At 57.3% G+C, this 23,538-nt stretch overlaps 1 protein-coding gene across 1 annotated transcript in view; it reads left to right on the top strand.

The window, feature by feature from the left end:
• The first annotated feature begins 13,696 nt into the window (after positions 1-13,696).
• The window catches only part of SRCIN1 (SRC kinase signaling inhibitor 1), a 62,901-nt gene continuing 53,059 nt past the window's right edge, over positions 13,697-23,538 (top strand). Inside the window, exon 1 of the mRNA XM_042914479.1 lies at positions 13,697-13,820. Coding sequence (XP_042770413.1) covers positions 13,697-13,820 — 124 coding nt within the window. The remainder of the gene's footprint in view (positions 13,821-23,538) is intronic.

The raw sequence follows: 23,538 nt of genomic DNA, 5'->3' as shown, positions 1-23,538 counted from the left end.
GGGTGTCTCAGTCAGTTAAGCATCCGACTTCAGCTCAGGACAAGATCTCGCAGTCCATGAGTTCAAGCCCCACATCGGGCTCTGTGCTGAGAGCTCAGAGCCTGGAGCCTGCTTCAGATTCTGTGTCTCCCTCTCTCTTGGCGCTTCCCTGACTTGTGCTCTGTCTCTCAAAAATAAATAGGCATTTTTAAAAGTTAAAAAAAAAAAGTGACGGAGTGATGTTCTGGAAGCAGCAATGGGGAGCTAGGAAGGACCTGACTCTTATCTCCTGACCCTTGGCGCCGTCCCAAGAAGGGGTCACAAAAGCAGCAACGACCCAGGGAGGTGCAAGAGTCGTTCCCCCCAGGTTTTGGGCCAGTTCCTCTACCTCTGGTTACACTTGGGGATTGGAGTTTAGCCCTGGCCTGCAGCCCAGTGACTGGAGGGCAAGGTGTGGCCCGTGGCCTGGAGGTAGAGAAGAGCCGCGGACTTGGATTCCTTGGGCAAGTCATTTTGCTTTTCTGAGCCTCAGTTTTATCAACTCTAAAATGGGATTTTAGACTGAGCCTGGGTGGTTCAGTCAGTTAAACGTCCGTCTCTTGGTTTTGTCTCAGGTTGTGATCTCACGGTTCGTGAGTTTGAGCCCCCGCGCTGGGCTCTGTGCTGACAGCGCGGAGCCTGCTTGGGATCCTCCCTTTCCCTGCTCTCTCTCTCTCTCAAAGTAAATAAATAAACTTAAAAAAATAAAATAAAATGGGATTTTACACACACAGGGGATTAAATTGAATAAAATAATATCCCAAGTGCTTAAGAATGGCTCCGACTATGATTATTTTGAATTCCTAGGGTCAGACTCTGCTTTTCCTGTCCCTCGGTAGGAGTTTCCTGATTTTGGCCCGAAGCCTGACAGACGAATCTGTCCATCCCCTTGAAAGCGAAGAGCTGGGTCCCTCCTCCTCAGGGCTGCATAAGGGTCTTGAACGTGTTCCCTGAACCTCGGGGCTCTTATAACCCCGGAGGTTCTTGCCTCAGATCCAGGGCTGGACCGGGTCGGGAGGCTGGGCAGCCCCCAGTCTGCAACCGAACAAGGAGCAGAGGCTTTAGGTCCTGGGAAGGGAGGAAACAGGAAGCAAAGTGTGCACCTATCACCAGCCACCACGAACAGGGGAGGAGGGGGTTTCACTGGCGTCACCCGGGTTGGAGGGGGGGGGCCGCCCACCTGGGAGGCTGGCAGTGACCTAATACACGGCGGGCTACTCCGCGAAGCAGCTCCCCGTTCTTCCAGATGCAGAGAACATCAGCGATTTGCCCAAGTTCCTGCAGCCAGTAGGTAGGACTTAGTGGGTGCGACTGGAGACTCTCCCTGTGCCGATAGCCCAATCTCCTCTAAACCCTCATCTGGGGGAGCGGGGACTGGTTTCTTTTCTTTCTTTCTTTTTTTTTTTTCAATGTTTATTTGGGGGGGAGGGGCAGAGGGAGGGGGGGGGGAGAGACACTTGCTCCTTGGCGAGTCATTTAACTTCTCTGAGGCTCTGTTTTCTGATCTGAGAGTGGCTATCTCATGGGCTTGCTGTGGGCCCTGTAGCCTGGTCCAAGATGGAGACTGAGATAGGGGTGCAGGTTGGAGCCGGAGTCATTTCTTTGAGAGGGACCCTTGGCTTTTTTCCGGGAGGTAGTGACAGAAGAAGGGGATGGGCTCTGGGGACAGACAGACCTGGATTCTTATCGCACTTACATGCTGTGGGACCTTAGGGAAGGGACTTGTGCTTCCCCTTTGCCTCTTTACCCCTGAAACCCAGACTTCAGTTTCCACGTTGATAAAAAGGCGCAGAGCATACCTACCTCTTGGGCTTGCGGAAAGGGTCAAGCAAGGAAATGTTGCAAAGTGCCCGTAGTAGGTGATTCGTAAACACGGTGTCCAGATGTCGCCTCCACCAGCCTTGCCAGGAGAATCCCTTGATGAGCAACCCCCACCCCAACCTTTACCTCTTTAAGCTAGCGGATCACTAACTTCTGCAGGGAATTCCTTTCTCAGGTTGGTTTCCCCTCCTGCAGTCAGGAGAGGTGCCCCTGCCAGCAAACTGGAGAATGACTTGGTCAGGGTGGCTGGTGGCTCAAAGAGAAGTCTCACTCGTCCTCTGCACCTCCGCCCTTCCCAGGGTGATTTGTCCCTGCCCACAGCGACATGTCCTTTCTGAATCGTGTAAGTTAAAAGCCTCCCTGGGCACCTGCAGGCGCCCCCCCAACCTTCCTAGCTGGGCATTCACCATAACACTCCTTCTCCAATGCTAGTACCCCTCTGCCCAGCCTCTCTTGCTGCCCTGGTCAGCCCTCGACCTCCCAGCCTCAGTGACTGCAACCCCCCACCCCCCCCAGCATACCCCTTGGCTGGGAACACCCTCCGCCCCAGCAAAAGTTTTGCTCACCTTTCAAGGCCCAACTCAGATATCAGTCGTCTCTCCCCTAACTAAAGCTCTCCCAGACCCCTTTCCCTGCAGGACTAACTGCTCCCTCCTCAGTGCTCCACCCCTAGGCTAGCCAGGCACAATGCTCCCGGGGCAGTGGGATGGTGTCCACAAATCACAGCTGTTCTGCTCCTGCTCCTCTGGGAAGAGGGCAGATATGGCTGGTCTCTTGTCCCATCCTGTCCAGGCGTCTGGACACGTGCTCAGGGCCCTTCAGGGTCCCCTGTGCAAACGTTCCCAGCCCCCATCTGGGCTCTGAGCCCCAGAGGTAGCAGGTGTACCCCTCATCCGGCACGGAGGTTCTGGCTCCGCCCCCCTTGGCTCTAGGCAATGCTATAGTACAGATGGGAATGTCGAAAATATCCGTGACATATTCCAAACTGGCCTACTTTCCTATCACGAGAGAGTCTGGGACTGAGACGGGCGAGGACACGTGAGATGGGAGTTTGGGACCTCTTCCCACCTCTGTCTTCCTCTCTCAGCTCAGTTGTTAGACAGGAGAGGGATTTGCAGCCTCACCCAGCAGTCCCCCCCCCCCGTGCTCTGCAGCTGCGCGCTGGAGGTGTTGGTGGGGAGGGTGGCGTGGGGGTGTAAGGGGTCTGGCGGAAGTTGGTGAAGGAACCAAGGCCGGGTCCTGTCGTGGGAATCCTCCAGCCCCAGGAAGGCAGTGGAGTTCATGTCATTGGACTTGGGGGCTGAAGGCTTGGGTTCCAGCCCTGCTTCACCTGTGAAGCCTCGGGCAAGTGTCTTCACTTCTCTGGGCTTTGGTTTCCTCATCTGCAAAATGGGCTCCTCGTGATCTGATCCTTGCTTTGCCCTCCTTGGCTTGGTTACGGGGTTGCCATGAAGACCGCAAAGCTCTGGACCCTGACTTATTGGTCCAGCTTCCAGGCTTCTCACCCAGGTGGGGCTGTGCCCTTGCACGCAGGTCACCAGCTCTGGCCCTCTGCCTCCCAGCAGGCCTGGCCGGGCCACCACCCTTAATCCTGGTTTAATGCTCTCTGAGTAGGAAGTCACCCACAGTCCGGCCTGCTGCCAGGCCCTCCTCACCCCTCTTGCAACTGGCAGGAAGTTCACACTCAGAGCTGATCTCAGTCTCTCTTTCTGACATGGAACGCCTGGAGGGTTCTGGCTTGTCTCCTCCTTCACCCAAAAAGTGATCGTTGTTTCAGTTCCTGCCTTTTCAAGATGGACGCATCATCCTTCTCTGTGTCTCGAGGTGGACAGGGTCCTTGGGACATTTCCTAACTCTGATGAGGCTGGATTTCTTTCTCCTTTCAGGTGCCTTGTCCAATTTGGGATTCTATGGGTGTGTGGGGGGGTGGGGAGGGGGGCGGGGCGGGGGGGGGGGAGAGAATGCCTGCCTCAGTTTCCCCAGCTGGCACACAACTAGAGAAATAAGTGACTCAATTGGGAAAGATCGGTTGCTGTGGATCCATTAAGTGGGGCAAGAACAGAAATAATGGTTCATATTTAAAACACTTATTGTGCACACACCCTCTAGGAATTTATTCTACAGATATGCTCACATTGTGTGAACTGAAATAATTACCAGGGTATCTCTTGCACCGGACGTGGCCCAAATATCCATCAACAGAGCACTTTTATTTTATTTCGTTATAGGTTTCGTTTTTAAGTTATCTCTACACCCAGCATGGGGCTCGAACTTACAACGCCAAGATCAAGAGTCGCAATGCTCCACTGACTGAGCCAGCCAGGCGCCCCAACAGGGCACCTTTATGTGCTCTGGTGCAAACAACGTCCGGTTTATATCATTGAATGTATCTCCCCTGCTGCCGTGTGGGTAAGAGAACACAAAGAAAATGCTGGTGAGCACGTGGGCAAGCCCTGAAAGGCCAAAGAAAGTGGAAATGGTGTTTGCTCCTGGTGCTGGACCTGGGTACCTGTGGGGCCAGAGGCCGTGATGGGGAACCTGGTTTTCCGCTCTATTTCCTTTTGTACCTTTTGAATTTTGTATCACTTGCAAATAGGACTTCCTACTCAAAAAATAAGTCAAATTAACTTTTTCTCACTCCTGGAAATCTTGTATGCCACTAATTTTTGGTCCCCAGTGGTTATTGCTGCGATCAGAACCCCCCCCGGAGAAGGAGGGTAAAGCCAGGGGTAGGGCAGGGAGTGGTATGGAGACCTGGGAACTATCTTGGGACGGAGGGTGAAGCCCAGAAGGCCTGGCATAGAAGAGGTAGACGTGGGCGAATAGCCACAGGAGTGACCCGGGAGGGTCGGGACAGTAGACTTCCCAGAATCCACGCAGCGTGGACACTCTGGAGGGTGGAGAAGACGGAAGAGACCAAGAGGACTGAAGCTCTGCCTGCGGGGAGGAGATGGACGGCCCCAAATGAAGCTAAGTGGGTTATGAAAGCCCAGGGCAGAGGAAACTGCAGCTAGAATGCGTTTGCACGTGAGGAGGGCAGGGGTCGGGAAGGCTTTACGCTGAGGAAATGGAATTTGAGCCACTAGAACTGGGAATCGGGTGTCAACAGGTGCAGAAGAAGGAAAGATCACCCTGTGGTGGGGACAGTATGGGCAAAGGCTGGCGTGCGAAGGGAAGATACAGAGCACGCATGCACACACGCAAGCACGTGTGTGTGTGTATGTGTGTGTGTGTCTGTGTGTGTGTGGTATTGCAGGAGGTAGCCAGAGATAAGGCTGGAAAGATTTAGGGGACAGATCTTGGAGGGCCTCGAATGCCAAGCTAGGACCTTTATTATGTCAGGCATTCTCCCCTGAGGTGAATGGATCCTTAGGGCAGTGCTTCTCGAACTCTCTGAGGGTGAAAGACCTTTTTATTGTTGTCAATTTCCAATGGACTGTGAACCCACATTTAAAAAAATATAGTGAAGGGACACCTGTGTGGCTCAGTGGGTGAAGCTTCTGACTTTTCAGTTCTGGTCATGATCTCATGGTTCGTGGGTTCGAGCCCCACATCAGGCTCTGTGCTGACAGCTTGGAGCCTGGAGCTTGCTTCGGATTCTGTGTCTCCCTCTCTCTCTCTGCCCCCACCCCCACTCATGCTCTGTCTCTCTCTCAAAGCTAAATAAACATTAGGGGTGCCTGGGTGGCTCAGTCGGTTAAGCATCCGACTTCGGCTCAGGTCATGATCTCACGGCTTGTGAGTTTGAGCCCCGCGTCAGGCTCTGTGCTGACAACCCAGAGCCTGGAGCCTCTTCAGATTCTGTGTTTTTCTCTCTCTCGCTGACCCTCCCCTGCTCACACTCTGTCTCCTTTTTCTCTCAAAAATAAATAAACATTAAAAAAATTAAAAGATATAAATAAACATTAAAAAAATTAAAAATAAAAAAATAAAAATAAAAAATATATAGCAAAAATGACCCTGTTCTAGGATGTTGTGGGAATGTCAAATCCCTGTAAAAGTTTCTCCACACTTATTCTCTATTTCTGTACTCCTCTTGTGAACCAGTGGCCACACTGGTCTGTGGCCAACACTTTGAGTACCTTGCCCTGGGGGTCCTTGGAGGGGCTACAGAGGTCAGGGAGACCCACAGATTTTTTTTTTTTTTTTTGGTGGATGGGCGTGTATATTCATTTCTCGAGGGAGAGGGCACAGAACTTTTGTCAGGACCTTGACAGTTAAGGTCCTCAAAGGACACAATCCCCTGTGTAGGGGGTCATCACTGAAGGCCTTTGAGTGGAAAGCTCTAGTGGGGCAGAAAATGTGCCTGATTCATCCTGGGACCCCTCCCTACCTCACCAGCACCCAGAGCAGCCCGCCCCGGGGTCTCTCAGTGGAGAGAAGATTGGAAGAGGTTCCGGAGAGCAGGGGGCCCATTTAGAGGGTGATTAAAATCATCAATGGGAAGGAAAACCAGACGGCTTTTTAAAACTGTGTTTGGAGCAAGAAGGTCAGGGAGGGGTGGGTCTACGGCTTCGGGGCGGAAGGCACTGGCACGTTAATATGGGAAGCTAGCTCCTCAGGACCCAGCTGTGAGATCATCCTGCCTGTCGGGCAAGCAAGATCCTGAAAGGGAGACTCTCTTGGGGTGGGAGCCGGGTAGAGGAGGAGGCTTCGGGGATGCAGTGTGGGTCCAGAAAACAGCATCCTGGGGTCCTGCAAACATCTTCTGAGGTGTCAGGGGCCCGGGGCGTCAGGAAAGGCCAGGACTCATGGGGGCACCAGCTCCTGTTTCCAGCAAAGGTAGACGCTGCAGGTGGGTGGATGGAACGAGCTCCCTGGAAGATCCCTACTTCCATTATTACCTTTTTTTTTTTTTTTTTTTTTGAGGTGGAATTCGGTAGCATTTAGCGCATTCGGCCTGTTGTGCAACCGTCACCTCCACTGAGTTCTGAAACATTTCCTCACCCCCAAAGGAAACCACATACTCATTAAGCCGTTGCTCTCCGCACCTTCCTCCTCCTCCAACCAGATCTCTATGGACGTACCTACTCTGAATATTTCACACAGACAGAATCATGCGATATGTGACCATGTGTGTCTGGCTTCTTTCCCTTAGCCCATGTTCAGGGGCCGTCCACCTTGAAGCCGGTCTTAGCACCTCACTCCCTTCTAGGGATGGATAGTATTCCGTCGCATGAATAGATCACACGTTGTGTAGCCGTTCATCCATTGAAGGACCATTAGGCTGTTGGACGGTGTGGTAGTTCTGTGTTTAACTTTCTGAGGAATTGCCCAACTGTTTTCCATAGTGGCTGAACGATTTTTCCTTCCCACCAGCAACGTGTGCGAGGGTTCCGCCCACTTTCACGATTAAACAGGTGGTTGCTCTAACCTTGGAAGGCAGGGAGCTGGCTTCCGGGGTGCCAGCATGGGTAAAATAGGTCAGGATGATACCTGCATCCTTCCCCCACCACCCACCCTAGGCTTATAAGGCTAGTCGGCAGGTCTGGGAGGCTGCTGGCTGGAGTGGGGGCGTGGGAGGGTGTCCTTCCGTTTCGACCAAGGCATGTAGGTCAGATGGTGAAATCTAAAGCCTCAAAGCCACGCTGGGTGTGGTCCTGCAGGAGTGGGGCTTGTGGTCCACCTGGGTCCACTGGTGACTTACCAGTGAAGCTGCATTAGCAGGCAAAGCCGTAAGCTGGGAAAACCAGAGGATAGTCCCCTCCACCCGACCCCCCCTCCCCGAGCCCGCCCCATTGGTTCTCAAAGCAGCTCTTGGAAACTTGTTAGAAATGCGAATTCCCAGGCCCTTCTTCAAAGTTACTGAATCAGAAACTTCAGGAATGGGCCCTAGCAGCCCTCCAGGGATTCCGATCCTCACTTCAGTGTAAGAACCACTGCCCGACCCTGAGGGGGAGCCCTAGTTAATGAGGGGGACTCCGTGCTCCAGTCTGATGGCAGAGATAGGGCCCCTGTCGGCCCTCTGACAGGGAAGACAACGACTTGTGCTCAGAAAACTGCCAATCAGAGGGACATGTAGGCTTCTCTTCTTTGGCTTGAGGTGGCTGCAGTCAGGACCCCAGAGGAACCCCCTCCCACATTCTCTCTCCATTCTTCCGAAAGTGGGTTTGATGTGCTAATGAGGGCATCAATTATGGAGCGTCATTAGCATTCATTACAATAAGAAGCTGGAGAGGGGGACCACAGGGACTGAAGGACAGTCTTTTGAAACCTGCTATTCACTCCTCTCCTATAGGGTGGGAGGGGGAATGGGAGGGCCAGGAATGTGAGAGGTGACATTTAGGGGCTCTCAGGCGCTAGGCTGTGGTCCGAAGGGCGCATGCCTGGGGCAGAGGGAAGGCCCTCCTCCTCCTCCCGTCCCCTTCCCATGCCAGCTTCTGCACCGGACGCCAGGTCACTGCCCCTGGTCACTCCTTCTCCAGAACAGGGTCATATCACAGTTCCCTCACTGCCTGCAGGCCACCGTTGATGGAGTGTGGATGTTCCAAACGGGGCGGGGGGGGGGGGGCCCTGACATGCCCTGGTTGGACAATAGCCCCACTGGCAGGGGGCTTTCTCTAGGATCAGGGATGGGGGGGTCCCACGGTGGCCGAGCGAGCAGTCCAGCATATTGCAGCCATGATTTCCACATCATCCTTTTCCCTGTGCCTTTCCCTAGAGGCCCACGTGCCCCTCTCTGCCCACCCCTGGTCCCATCTCCCTCTTTCCGCCCAGATGTTTGTGCAGGTGTACTCCCCGTTCTGATTGTGCCTTGGGGAAGGAGAGGCCGAGAATCCTCACCTCTAGCGTGCTCCCCCATAACCTCCCTCCTGCAGCTTCCCGGAAACAGGCAAGGGGGCTGCGTGCAGTGTGTGAGAAGGGCAAGGTGGGCGGTTAAACTGCCCTTTGCGCCCTCAAACACGCCAGCGGTCCCTTCCCCACCAAGAGCAGTGCCAGAGATGCAGGGGAGGAGGGCCAGAGGGAAGTTACTTGTTGAGGAATGAGAGTGGGGGTGGGGTAGCACCTGAGGCATCTCAGGTGGAGGCAGCTGGCATATTGGTTGTGCCCAGGCACCATGCCAACTTACAGGAGCAGCTCTCGTCTCTCGGCTAGAGAAATAATGCCTGTGTTGCTCTGTCCCTGATCACAGGTGATGGCTTCTCCAGCCTTTTCCTTACCCCGGGAGACTCTGCCTTGGAGATGACTGGGGGGGGGGGGGGGGGGCACCTCTCTTCCCTGCAGATGGGGCAGAGGATCTCATGGGGTCAATGCCATCTGCCCTCTGGCTCACTGGGGGGCCTCAGGGTCTTTGTTTCTGTTCAGAAGCTGTATCTTTTCTTATCCCTCCTTGCGACCCAGCTGCCCTGCGTTGGGTGGGTGTGGATGAAGCAGTTGGGGGAATAGGGGGTCAAATGGACTCGCAGCTCTGCAGATGATCAGGAATGTTAAGGATTTGTCTTTAAAAAGCAAACTACAGGGGCCCCCAGGTGGCTCAGTCGGTTGAGCGTCCGACTTCAGCTAGGTCATAATCTCACAGTTTGTGGGTTCGAGCCCGCTTTCTTGCTCAGAGCCTGGAGCCTGCTTCGGATTCTGTGTCTCCTTCTCTCGTTGCCCCTCCCCCGCTCACGCTCTGTCTCACTCTGTTTCTCAAAAATAAATAAACGTAAAAAAAATTTTTTTTTAATAAAATAAAAAATAAAAAGTAAACTACAGGGGCATCTGGGTGGCTCAGTTGGTTAAGTGTCCGACTTCAGCTCAGGTCATGATCTCATGGTTTGTGGGTTCATGGGTTCGAGCCCCGCGTCGGGCTGTGTGCTGACAGCTCAGAGCCTGGAGCCTGCTTTGGATTCGGTGTCTCCTCCTCTCTCTGCCCCTCCCCTGCTCACGCTCTGTGTCTCTCTCTCTCAAAAATAAATAAACATTAAAAAAAATTTAGAAAGTGAACTACACAGGGGCGCCTGGGTGGCTCGGTTGGTTGAACGTCCGACTTGGAAGTCGGCTCAGGTCATGGCCTCTCGGTTCATGATTTCGAGGCTTTGAGCCCCACATCGGGCTCACTGCTGTCAGCACAGAACCCGCTTCAGATCCTCTGTCCCCCTTCGCTGCCCCTCCCCCCACTCATGCTGTCTTTCTCTCTCTCCAAGAAAAAAAAGAAAAACAAAAAGTGAACTACACAAATAAAAAAATAAGATCTGGATCTGATTTAAGCTCCTCTCTATGGAAGAGCTCCTTATGACGCAGGAGGTCACCTTAGGGTGGGGAAAGCATTGTCTTGCTGATGCCTTTGGAACTGTTCCCAGTCTCTGGGGGGCTGGTTCACAGAACTCCTCCCCCCAGTCTCCATGTGACGGGGCAAGCATTTTTCCAGTCATCATCCAGGGCTAATGCCCAGTTCCTTAACCTGGACATACCTGTATGTCTTAACCTCAGATACATTCCTGAGCCCAGATCTCTTCCATCCACTGAGGCTGCCCCTGCTTCTGGCAGTCCATAGGGTTAGGAGGTGGTGGTGGTGGTGATAGAAACGAGGCTGGGAGCTTTGGAGTCAGGCAGATCCGGGTTTGAATTTCAGCGTTGCTGCTCTTAGATCGGGCTATGGCTGTTGCTCTCTGAGCCTTAACTCTTTATCTCTGAAATGGGGCCGAGAATGCCCACTTCCGCAGGGTTGAGAAGGTCAAATTAGAGACTGTGAGTAAAGCACTTGCTGATTCCCTTCTCCTTAGGTGGGCACAAAGTGGGGCAGGGAAGAGACCCTGCCTCAGGGGGAACCCCACAGGGAGAGGAAGGGCAGAGTCTGTATAGTTGAGTCAGAGTCCTGAATGGAGGAACAGAAGCTAGAGGCCCCGGGCTGCAGGCTCTGAGAGGCTCAGGAGGCCGTGTCCAAGCAGCTGGGGGGAAGCCACCCCTCCTCGCACTGCCCCCTCCCCTACACAGGGCCTGCTGCCTCCCATGCCCATCCTGGGCAGACAGCCAGGCAGGGAGCTGGCTGAGTGCCCACGGTGTGCTCAGCGGCCAAAAGATGGGCACCGTCCAGTTGGCAGAGGGAGAGGCAGCTGGCCCAGGATGGGAGAAGTCAGGGTGCCGACTGGGGTCGTGTGCCCAGACTGTGTGTCTGAGACACCGCTCTTGGCTGCTCTCCTGAGCTATCCTGCTGGAGCTGGGAAGGCCCTCCCCTCACCCCCCACCTCCTGCCCTGGCCCTACCACCTAAGTTACTGCAACTGGAGATTAATCTGTAAGGGGCATTGGAGACTAGCCCCTAGCCAGGCATGTGGCTGGCTCAGGGGCAGGCCTGCGGGCGGGCAGGAAAATGGGAGAGCCTAGATTAAGGTTGCAACCGGGTAGACCAGGAAGTGGGGAAACCGGTTTGCCATTTGGGCCACTTGGGGTGGGGTCTTCTCTCCTGCCTCTCTGCCTGCCTGCCACTCTGCCTGGTGTCCTACAGTGAAGAGGTGTACTGTGTCCCTTTTCTGCTCCATCTAAACTGGCTTTGGGAATGCCAGGAGTAAACAAAAGGGGCAGGGGACTCAGTCCACCTTCCCCTCCCCAAGAGAAGCTTGGGAGAGGAGGGACAGGACAGAGAACAAGAGGGAGAGAGGAAGCAAGTAACCAGAACAGGAGGAGGGGTCAGGGTCAGGGTCAGGGTCAGGGTCAGGGTCTGTGCCGGTCAGAGCTGGAGAAGTCTGTGGAGCCAACAGGTAGGCCAGGGTGGGACAGGGAGGGGGTGGGAGTCGAGCGGGGGCGGGGCAGAGCTGGTGCTCTTCAGGCTGCCTTCGAAGTGGCAGTGGCATCTCCAAGAGAGGTGTGAGAAGGGGCTGGAGCGCCCGGCTTCGGGGTCCTACTTGACAGATGAGCAGACTCCCCTCCCTCCCGGCACGGGCCTCTGCAGTTCCAGCAGATGCCTGCAGGAGGGGCCGCAACCGGAGCTGGGGGCAAGGAGACAGCCCAGCAGGGGGCGCCGGGGGACTGGGTGCCTGCGGCAGAGAGGTGTCTAAGGCGCGGGGGAAGGGGGTGTCCCGGTCGAGGCAGAGGAGGGTCCAGACTCTTCCCGCATCGGGCAGCTGTGGCTTCCGGAGGTCACCTTGGCTGAAAAGTGGCCCCCGAGTCCCCGCGCTCCGCCTTTGCCTCCCTGCCCGGTCCCTTCCCAGATGCTTTTCCAACCCAAGGTGTGCCAGGGCTTGGAGACCGAGAAGTCCCCTCACCTCGAGGTGCACCCCTCTCCTCCGAGGCCGGTCCCGGGCCTCAGGGATTCATCTCTATCGTGGCGAGAGGATTGCATGGGGTGGGAGAAGCAGGTGGAGCGGGGAGGGGAGCATGAGCGCGCCCCGCACCCCCGGCCCGGCCGCGCGCCGCGGGATCCCGCCGCGCAGCTGGAGGGCGCGAGGCGCAGCGCCCCCTCCCCTCCTCCGCTCCCCGCCACCCGGGGCGGCCCTTTGTACGTTCCGGCCACACGCGGGTGCCCGCGCCGCGCGCGCTCCCGCCCGCAGTGACACACCCGCGCCGGCCCGCGCGCGCGCCCCCCCACACATACACACACACATACACACACACTCGCTCTCGCACACTCGGTGACACGCCCGCGCGCGCGCGCGCACCCACACGCCCGGCCGCCGGCGCCCTCCCAGCTGGTCCACCCCGGCGGGGCCCGCGCCCCCGGCCCGCCCGCCTGGCACCGCGCCCCGGGGCTGGGGCCGAGCGAGGAGCCCGCGAGGCGGCGAGAGGGCGAGCGCCAGGCAGGCCGGCCCGGGGCCCCCGCCCCCCGCGCCCCCGCCCGATGGGGAACGCTCCGTCCCAAGGCATGTCCCTGTCTCTCTCCTCCCTAATGTGCCTCCATGCTTAAGTGGAAGGTATTTCTGTTTTCTTTGTGTGTTTTCCCTTCGGCCGGGGGCGGGGGCGGCGGCCGGGCCGGGGAGGCGGCGGCCGGTGGGGCGAGGGATGCTCCGGGCGCAGGTGTTGGGGGGGCAGGGGACCGCGGCGTGCGGGCTTGGGAGACGGACCCGGGCGACAGGAGTCCTGGGACCAGAGGGGGTCAGGGATTGGCGAGGCTGGAGACCGAGCGGGGAGGGCCTCGTGATGCCCGGGGGAGGGGGCCCGAGGGGTGAAAATTTAAAGGGGTACGTGTGGAGGGAGGAGGGGTGGAGAGAAGGAAGGGGGATGGACGGTGAAGGGAGTGGGGGAGGGGAGTGGTCCATCCGTGGTGGAGGAAGAGGAGAATGCAGGGGACGTGAAGGGGACGGAGAAGTGGGGGGAGCCTCAAAGGCCTCTCTTTCCCCCAGGTCCCAGAATGGGGTGAACACACTTGGACGGTGGTGGTAGGCGCTTTGCGCCAGCCCCCCAGGGAAGGAAGGGGATGAGTGCATTCTGGGGTTGGCTGTGTTGCCAGGATACAAGCCTGTATTCCCCCCGCCCCCCTCACCTCGAGGCCCTAGCCCTGGAGACCTTAGAGCCTAGGCAGCAGTTGCTGAAACTGGGGACCAGCTCCCCGCTCAGCTGGCGGGTAGGGAGGGGCCATAAGAGGGAGTGGCTGGGGGGAGGGGCTATTTGATCTTAAGCCCTCCCCCTGCGGAGGCCAGAGGGCAGGGGAGGGCGCCCCCAGCTGGGGGGAGCATCCGGGGTGAGTGAGGAGGTAGGGACCGCTGGGGGCTGAGGGGCAGAGGGCGGGGCTGGGGAGGGACGCGCCATAGCCCCCCCTCCCCTCCCACGCACCCCCCTGCTACGTCAGAAGCTCCCGGGCCAGCTCCGAGTCCTGTCGGTGGGGGCAGCAGGATGCTGGTGGAAGCAGAGGGGGCCGGCCGGGTGCCTCCGCAGCTCGGCTGGCAGGGCCCGGCGGGGCGTGTGCGGCTGCTAGTGCTAGCCCCCCCGCCCCACCCCTCCCCATGCAGCCCTGGCAGTGCCTCCGGCGCTTTGCCCTGGCCTGGTGGGAGAGGACAGCCGAGGGCAGCGCGCGATCTCCCAGGGAGGAGGCCGGACCGAGGGACCCTGGGGGCCGAGGGGAGCCAGGTGAGCAGGAACAGGGATTGTGCAAGGAGGAGATCCCTGACTGTTTTTCCCCTCTCTCCAAATACTATGGAAGCAGGAGGTCCTGCAGCCCCCAACTTTAAGGGAAGTGTTTTTCCCCAGTGGCGGGGAGGAGGGGGGCACCTGACTGAGACGTTTCAGATGTTGGAGCTACGGTTGTTTGGGGGGAAGGGGAAACAGATGAGGATTGGCGGTGGGGGATAGCTGACCAGACTTCAGGCTTGTGGGTCTGAATGTTGCTTGGTGGGGGGTTTGAGCACTTTGCGGGGTAGGATACCTTATTCCGGACTCTGGCTATCTTAGTCTGGGTGACCTTGAGCCTATTGCTTTGCTGTCTAACTTCGTGCCTCAGTTTCTCTCATTCCCGTCCCTATCCTTCTTGCTGGTTTTAAAGAATGGATGATGCATTTGGTGGAGACTGTCACTATGAAAATGTGAGGCTCTGTCATTATTGGTGGCAGCTGTCATGGTGGGGTGGTTTTTCTGGCGTGGTTAGGCGTGTGTATGTATGTGGGGGGCACTTTGGGTTTATGCGTGGGGGGGTTGCTGGTTCTGGTTGGTGTTGGGGCCACTGTGAGCAAGTGTCAAGGCCTGGCATTCACACAGGAAGGAGGACTCCAGGGGAGCTAAGAGTTGTTGGGCTAGAGACTTAGCTGGTGGCCTGGTGTAGAAGTAAGGCTTGGGGGTGAGGGCTCTGGGCGTAAGGGGAGGGGGTCGCGGGAATAAGACCCCCCCCTCCACCCAGATTGCCTGGCACCCAGACACCATTGGCAGCGAGTGCAAAGGCTTTGCCCTGGCTTCTTGCCACCATGCCTTGGGGACAAGAGGGTCTTTGTCCAGTGCCCCCCCCCAACCCCCACCCTGTTCCTTCCGCCCTTACCATGATGGCTGATTCTCTGTGATGACCCTCAGGGCTCAGATGGAGACGAGGGTCCCCCATGTGCTCTGGGGATCTGGAAGAAGCAACTGTGGTCCTTGGGCAGTGCCGAGTGGAGAAGGGGGAACTCTCCTAGGGGAAGGATCCCTGGGAATGAGCCATCGGGAGCCCTGCCTCCACCTCAGGCCTTCTGCTTGCCTCCTTGCTTAATGGGGGGAGGGTCGGGTGGAGGGGGGAAGGACTCTGGGGTCTTCATGCTCTGATTCCTGCCAGGCTCCAGGTTTCTCAGAGATGTACAAGGTGCAGCATTGGGTGCTGGGATGCAGAGCCTTAGATGCTCTCTCTTTCACTCTTTGGCCAAGGACCCACCCTGGAAAAAGGGTTTAATTAGAACCATTGATTCCTTCTTTGGCTGCGGGCATTGATCTCAATGGTGTGGTCAGAGCTGGGGGTGGGGGGTGGCATGGTTGCTGTCTGCCCGGTGCCAACTGGGCTCTCTCTGACAAAACCTAAGCTTAGGAGGGAGGGGGCTGGGCTCTTTAAAGTAGCGGGTCTATTTGAGCCCCACCCCCACCCCAGGTCAGGTCTTTGGGGGAAGAAGGGTGCTGGGGTTGAGGATTTGAACAGAGGGAGGGGTGTCTGGGGCTCAGGATCATTCTGAGTGGTGGGCCTGGGGCTCTGGAATGGATGGGCAGCTGTGGGTGGGTGGGATCCTGTGAAGGGGAGATGCCAGGTGGCCTGTGGGCACTGGGCAGGCAGAGAGTTCAGGGGAAAGACCTAGGGCTTGCCATGAAAGCTTCTCTTTCGAGGAATCCCAAGCACTTATCTCCTTCAGCCCTGGCAAGGAGATCCAATTTCTTCTTTTACTTGTGTCCTCAAGGCACAGAGAGGGACAGGGACTGCCTCGGAGGCCCAGCAGGCCTGGGTGTGGCCTTTGAGCCTGGCTTCCTGACCGAGTGGCCCCTGCCTAGGCACAGAGAGCTGAGGGTGAGGCTTCTGGCAGCCTCGAGTCTGGTCTCTGGACTTGGTGGGAGGTGGGGGACAGCTTGTGCCCCCCAAGCCCCCGGCGGCCTGCCGTGGGTGGGCTGGTGCAGGTGCAGGCTTCAATGAGCCACTCAGATGCTCTTTGAAGAATCCCTTGTTGGCTTCCTAGGGCCCATTCGAGCAAAGATAATAAAAATCTGGCCGTCAGCGGGTTTGAGGGCTGCACTCGCTTCCCCTTCTTTCATTCCCAGCTCTGAAAAGCAGAGATGAAGGCTTTGGATTTGGCTGCTGCCCCGAGGGAGAGAGGGAGGGAGGGAGGGAGGGAGGGAGGGAGGGAGGCAGGCAGAGGAGGAGGGACTGATTTCCTGGCAGCCCCTGGAATCGCTGGGGAGGTGGGCAGAGGGGCAGGGGCCTGGTCCCCAACTCCTGCCAGACAGCCTCCAGGCCTCGATGGGGCTCCTATGCCCGATACCCAGGCCTCAGCTTTGTCCTTCAGTCCCAGAGGCCGGGAGCCCTCCCTCTCTGCTCCGCCGCTCCCACCATCCCCACCCTCCCCCCTCTCCGCTCTGCCCTTCAGTCTGCCCCCCTTCCTCCCCTGCCTCCCCTCTCTCTACCCCTCAGTTTCTCCTGCTCTGCACTTCACTCTCTCTCCCCACCTTGTCTCCTCTTTCCTCACTCTGTCTGCCCCCTCCCATCTGTTTGCCTTCCTCCCCCCAGCATTGGTCCTGCTTTCTAGGACTGTCTGGAAGGTTGAGAAGCCAAGTTGGGGGTGGGGTGGGGTGGAGGGCAGCCGCAGCCATTGGAGGGACAGGCCTGGGTTGACTATTATGGTCTGTCAGGTGCCATAGTTATCAGAGTCCGAGCGGAAGGGGCTGCTGAGCACTTAGAGATGTGTGTGTAGTGAAGGGCGCTGTCCCCCTCCCCGCACCACAGCGGGCACCTTGCCCTGACACTGGGCTTCAGACACTCCAGTTCTCCTGCCGCCTTCTGCTGCTTGGCTGCCGGAAACCAGCGCCTCTGGCTTCAGGCCCCTCTGCCCCTCGAGCCACACGCGGCCCCAGGCATCGCTGCCGCCCTTGTCCACTCTTCCCTTCACTGCCACCACCGTTTCCAGGCTCAGAGGTGGGAAGGGAAGGTTCTGAGAAGCCCTTCGCCCTATCCCCGCCCCTCACCCCCAGTCTCTGGTAGGCCTTCCTGGAGCCCCATTTAGGCCCTGTGCCCTCTTTGTCATCTTGTCCACCTCCCATATGAAGGACAAGACCCTCCGGAAAGAGCACTAGACTCTGAGTAAAGACACCTCGTTCCCATTCTTCCTCGGCACCCAAATGTCCCAGTGACCTTGAGCAAGTCCCTGCCTGGTGCGGGCCGCTTTCCTCACCTGTGAAATGAGGGGGCGTGGGCTGGATCATCTCCAAGGTCTCTTCTGACATTCCGTGGATGTTGTGTCTCTCTTCTGGGTGATTTGCATATGCTTTGCATATATTAATGGTGCCTGCTTGAAGGGGGAAGGTGCCACCCACAAGGACCAGAGTCCCACCCACCATTCCCACTTCCCTTGCCCATTGGTCCATGCTTTTACTGCTAGAATCTCCCAGGGGATGGAAGCTGAGGCCTGAGCATTCCCCGGGGAGGTGGGTCTGGGCCCTCAGCTCCAGACATGCCCAAGGTAGGATGGGGAGTAGCCCTAATGGAGGGGATCCCTACCCTCATCACTCCTGCTACCAAAGGCCCAAACAGGGAAGCCAAGGGCTGTGTGACTTTATCACAGTGGCCTGTGGCTACCGTGGGGTGTGTGAAACCCCTCTGAAGCTGGCTTGGGGGCCTCCCTTCTCCATTCTCAGGGCCTGAGCACCCGCTAGATGCTAAGGCGCTTAGCTAGGTGTACGAATTCCTCCTCTCGCTTCAGCTACCATCCACAGCCCAGGGCTGGTCATTCCGTCTTGTACTCCTGCCCACTTCTGCTCAGGCCCCTGGGCTCTGGGTATGTGTGGGTTGGAACTTGGACCTGAGAGCTGGTCACTGAGGGAGCACTAGTTCATTGCATATCTGGGCCCTGCCTAGTTACCACACCAAAGGTGAAGCCCCGTGCTCCCTATAAGGGTCACAGATGTCATCAGGGAGAGAGAATCTGCTGCCCCGGGTTCTGTCCCCACCTCCATCAGCCCAGCAGCTCTCTTGAGGACTGCCCCCAGGGCCGTCACCCCTGCCACTTGGCCTGTGCCCTGTGTCTGGTGAGGGCCAGTGTCATGGGTCCCAGCCTCCAGTCCTGCTTCTGTTGCTCTGCCCCCTAAAATGCCCGTCACCTGGGGCAAGACTGGGGTAAAAATTGGCAGCCTGGAGAAGTGCCAGGTGATCGAGTAAGGGTGACCGAGTAAGGGTGAGGACATCTGAAGACAGAGCAAAGATGTGCCCCACCGCCAAGGAGGACTGAGCCAGAGGAAATGGAGCAAGAGGGATCAAGGTTAGATTTAGTCTTAGCGAGAGGCCGTCCCAGGGGGCAGATTAGTTTCTGACCATGGGATTGCTGGGAAGATTAAGTGAAATCGTAGATGAAAATGTCCAACACATAGCCCGATACGTATTAAACACTCAGTAAATGGCGTGGGGGGAGAGAACAGATGTTTCTGAAACCGGCAAAGACCCTCCCCTAACCTTGAGACTCAGGCTTTTGTAGGGGATGAGGAGTTGGAGGGACCGTTCCCAGAAGAGCTGTTTCTCCCACACTCGGGCTCCTTTTCCACCAACGCACCCCTCCTGCCTCACGCATGCCCTGGGCTCAGGGCCCAGCCACCCTGGCATACCCTGGCCTCATCCTCTCTGCCGCAGGTGGGCAAACAGAAGGGTTTGAGGGCGAGAAAAATGTACTTCTACCCTTCCCCCAATCTTTGCCCAGGACAGCTTGAAAGGAAACAGGCCCACGCTGTAGTAGGAGGAATAGAGGTTAGATAGGAAAGAAAACCTCCCAGAGTGTGAAGGGGGGGCGGTACTGTAAGGTAGGGAGCTCCCGTGGTGTTTTGCATCTTTGACCGCAGTGATAGGTGTGTGTGAGCATGAGTGGGCTGATGTCGTACCTAGGGGCAGGGGACTGGTTGGCATGACCTTTGAGATGACCTTTGGGCCATCCTGAGGAGCTTGATAGATCCAGTTTAACCTCCTGTGGCTCTTGTGGTTGGCAAAGTACAGGGGTCCATGATGGAGAGGGGTCCAGACCTGCTGGGGAGGAGAAGGGGACAGGGTAGTCACTCTTTAATCCCCTAGGGCAGAGAGGTGACGGGCTGTATAAACAGCAAACATTGGACCAGTATCAGGTTGCCTGCCTTCCCTGCTGCTGTGTGACATTAGGCGAGTTAGTTGCCCACTCTGGTCTTCAGTGTCCTTGGTATGGGAAGAGAGGGTGGAACCAGAGAATCTCTAAGGTCTCTTCCAGCTGTCACAAGTTCTAGCTACTTCCTCTCCCCTGAGATAATACATGCCTCGCCACAGAGAGGGTGGGAAGAATATTTCCGAGCTCCAGCGAAACCGGGTAAAATGGAGATTTGGCCCAGGAGAGCATTGGCACAAGCGCTTGAGCGCGGGCACACCCCCACCCCCCTTGCAAACAGTCCCTCATTCTCCAAAGGCACATTGTGCCTAAGTCTACCCTCTCAGCCCGGCGGATGGATAAGGGAGCGGCTAGAAGATTCAGCCATCTGAGTCATAAACTCAGTTTTCTGCTCATCCCAGCAGAACTCATTCCATTCCATTCGGAGACTTGAATCCAGTCCGGATTTTCCTTCGCAGAGGCCCTACCCGCGGGTGGCTCCTCTCCCCCACAGCCTTTTTCTGGTTCCGGGTGGCCTCCGCCACCTGGCCCAGTTGACTGCATGTCCCGGTATGGAGTCACGGAAGACCGGGAGGGAGTTGGGTTTCCACCCCCCCCCACCTCCCCGCAAGCCTGCCTGCCTCACCTCTGCAAACATCCTCAACCCAGCACACCGGCTTCTTTTCCGCCCCAGCTACAGAGCTTGCTGGAGCCCTCAGACCCAGAGACCCCAACCGAGAAGTCCAGACCCAGAGACCCCTGTGGAGACGCCCTAGCTAGAGCTGTTTGTGCTAAGCAGGCTCCCCACACCCCCAGGGCCTGTGATAATTGCAGACACAGCGGGCATCTGTGGCGTCACCCTAGGCCCCAGCGTCTGCCTCATTGGGGAAGAATTAATGATTCCATCTCATTGGGAAGGCATTCCACGGCTCACTGAAGCCTTTTCAGAGGAAGACTCAGCGCTCTGCCTGCTCCCCTGGGCTGTCCCCTGCCCACTTCGCTCCCCCCCCCCCACTCCTGCTTCCTCCCCCCCAGGGCTAGGCTGGCCTGATGAGTCCCCATTCCCATCCCAGCCACTTTGTAAGTAAAAGTTAGGGCTCTGCGGAAAAGTGAGGGCCTTTAGGACTGACATAGACTCTCACCTTGCCAGCCCCCTGACTTTCAAGACTCTCCCTAACGTGGGTGCTCAGGGGATTTCTGGAAGTTAAAAGAAGGCTAAGGGGTGAAAGGCTCCCTGGAGCCTCTTCCGTGGGGGAGGAGGGAGAGCAGGAAAGGGGCCCCTGGAGGGCCAGAAGTCACTTAAAGATGAAGCCCAAGAGATCCTGATCCAGCTCCTGTGGAACCCAACAGCTCACCCCCCCTCCCCTGGTCCCTCCCTGACCGCTCTGCAGCCCGGAGTTAGAATCTTCTGCCTCCTAGGATGGCAGGAAGAGGACGAGGCAGGAAGAGACTGGAGCAAAGCCTTCTCTTCCACTTGTTGTCCTTAAGAAATAACTTATACTGGAGCATGGCATGGAAGGAGGGGAGACGGCCAAAGCCTGAGGAGGACAGAAGGGAGCCAGCTTGGCTCAGGGGTCAAGAGCTCAGGCTCTAGAGTCAGACCCATGTGTGTGGTTTGGGACAAGTCATTTTGCCTCTGAAGCTCACTTTTCTTTCCTCATCTGTAAATTTAGGCCGATGACAGTGGTTTCCTCACAGGGTGGGGACCAGGATTAAATGAAGTAATTTAGGTAGCCTTCCTAGCACATTGTAAACCTTCACCAAATAGTAATTTCTTTGTCTTCATATTCCTCGAGTCCAAGGGGACTTCTCTTCCTGGAGGAAGGGGCGTACATGAGAAAACCTCTTTAGTTTTTTTCTAAAACCCAGATCCTCACCTCAGCTTATCTGGGACTGGGTCCCCGGAGCTGCCACTCAAGGCTGGTGGTGGGAAGGAAGATAGGCCTCCTGGGTCTTCACTCCCCTGCCCCACCCTGCGCCCTCTGTCCATCCGTCCCTTCCACGCGCGACCCCCCACCCCACCCCACCCCACTGCCTTGTCCAGGAAGCCCTCTGGGGCTAGATCCCTACGCGAACATTCTTGATTTCTTCCCTCAGTCAATGTCCCAGCATCTGGGTCCAACAGCTGTTTCTCCCTGGGATGCCTGCGTCTTGGGTAATCGGTGGGAAAATTGGAACCATGAGATTGGCAGGGGGCTCTGAGCACTCTTGCAGCCAGACGTGATGCGGGTATGGATGGGTCTGAGCCAGCCAAGGGAAGGCTGTGCCCGAGAGGGTGCCCGGCCGCAGTGTCTTGGGGAGGGGGGCGGTCTGAATGCCATGTGCCCCGGGAGGAAAGGCAATAGACAGGTATTAGAGCAGGAGGGGAATAGGGTGCCGTTAGGAGGGTGCAGGATGGGAGGGCCGCAGCCACGAGGGACCGCTAGGAGAGGGCCTGCACCCTGGGCGTTGGGTGGGTGTGGAGGCAGGAGTTAGGTGTAGAGCTTCAGGCAGTTTGAAGCAGGGGTGCCATTCCCCGCCGCACAGCCCTCAGCAGAGTGCGAGTGTGTGAGTGCTTGTTGGGTGTGAAATGCCTCTGTTTCCTCCTTTGCAGGCAGAGGAGGGAGCCCTTCCTCAGGGTTAGGGGGTGAGTGGAGCAGATGGGGGTCTCGGGCTGAGAGAGGGCTGTCAGCAGGGCAATGACGGGAGGCCCCTCTGACTGTGAACCCACCAGCCTTCCAACCGGGGGTGACCTTGGTGGGGAGACACAGATGGGCGCTCCAAGGTGCTGTCATGGGGATCTTATGTGGGCACTCCAGGAAAAAGCCTGCCTCTGCTTCTGGGAGGAGAACCAGGCCTGGGTTGTTGGTTGTCTGTCCTGGGGCCCTCCTTCTGAGGACCTCATGTTTTCCGTGTTGTCCTGCTGTCTGTCCTCTTGTCTGTCTCCCACCAGTGTCTCTGCCCCTTCAGCCCCTGCTCTTCCTCCAACACCCAATCTCTATCCCGCCTGCCCCCCGGCCCCCAGTGACCCCTAAAGGCACAGCTCCTAAGGCTGTGCCTTGCCCTGTCCCTGCCCCCCTCCACCCCCATGGCCCAAGGCCCCTGCCCCCGCCCATCCCATGTTGGGAGCCCCACCCTGGGCCCCTTGCTCTCTCCAACTCCTCCCCTCTGGCTCTGGGCATTCATTCACGACTTTCCTCCTTTCCTGTCCCTCACCCAGGGCTCCAGCGTGCAGCGGGAGGGAAGGCTCCAGGACTCTGTTCCCTCTGTTTAAAGTCTCCAGGTTGGTAAGCCAGGAGGGAGGCCTCCCCCCACCATCCTGCCTCCCACTGCTCCTTAGCCAAATGCCTCTCCCCAGCCTAGAGGGCCAGAAATGGGGGAGGGGGGGCTATCCCTGATGGGCCCAGGCCTTTGCCAGGGGAGGGGGCCGCAGAGACGTGACTCTGGGGAGGGCAACTTGCCTGGCAGAGGATATGTCTATGTGTGCATGTGAGTTAGTGCGTGTGTATGCATGTACATTATGTGCTGGCTGCAAAGCCTCCGTACAGTTGGGGCTGGGAAGGGGGGAGGAGGCAGGAACCCTTTGCTGAGGGGACTGGTGGCCTGGGGAGAGGGATTCAGGAGCAGGGGGGGCCCTTCTTACGGAGGGAAGCCCGTGTTCCAGCAAAGGCCAGAGGGTGGGAGATGGGACACGGGACCATACACTGCCTCAATACAAGTCTATTTGGTTTATAGGCACTTGGAAACCTGTGATCTTATTTCAACCATTCAATTACTCATTCATTTGTTCATTCATTCATTCATTCCTTAAATAAAGATTTATTGAATACCTTCTCTGTGCCAGGCACTGGGCTAAGCTCTGAGTCCAGCAGTGAGCAAGACAGATAAGAGTTCTTTCATTGCTTAAGTGGTGAGCAAATAGAGGTTAAGGAGTTGGCTGAATTCACTGGCTGTGGAGCCTGGGGCTATGGCTCGGCCAGCTGACTGTGGAGTACCTACCCCCGCTCCAGAACTGTGACTCTGTGTCCCTGTCCACCCCGGCTCCCCTGCTGGCAGCTGCCCTGTACTTTATGGCCCTGTAGATGTCCCTTGACCTGATGCCGCCCCTCACATAGTGTGCCCCCCACCAAGTAAGCAATGATTGAGGCCTCAAGTCCCTGGGGACCCTGGAGACTGTGGGCAGCATTGCCCGGCCAGTGCTGAGGTCACTTCAGAGGGCCTCAGGGAGCCGACCCCCTACTTCTGTCCCCAGGACCAGGAGACTGGAGCACTGGACTTGAGAGACAGCCTGACCTGGATTCAAATCCTCACTTAAGCCATTTAATTCCTACCTGTGTGGCCCTGGGCAAGCCACTTTCCCTCTCTGAGCCTCAGTGTTCCTGCCTGTAAAATGGCAGGGTTGTTGAGATTACAGGAAAAACAGCAGCTGGTCCAGGGCCTGGCCTAGAGCAAGGGCTACCCCATTGCTGGTTCCCTTTCTGCCCGCACCCCCTCCCACCCTGGGGTCGGGCAGCCTGTAACCCGTTATTGTCTGGCTGCTGCCCTGCCCTCCCCCCCCC

The sequence above is a fragment of the Panthera leo genome, chromosome E1, assembly GCF_018350215.1.
Source record: "Panthera leo isolate Ple1 chromosome E1, P.leo_Ple1_pat1.1, whole genome shotgun sequence".
NCBI classification, from domain to species: Eukaryota; Metazoa; Chordata; class Mammalia; order Carnivora; family Felidae; genus Panthera; species Panthera leo.
This window is presented reverse-complemented; position numbering and strand designations above follow the sequence as displayed.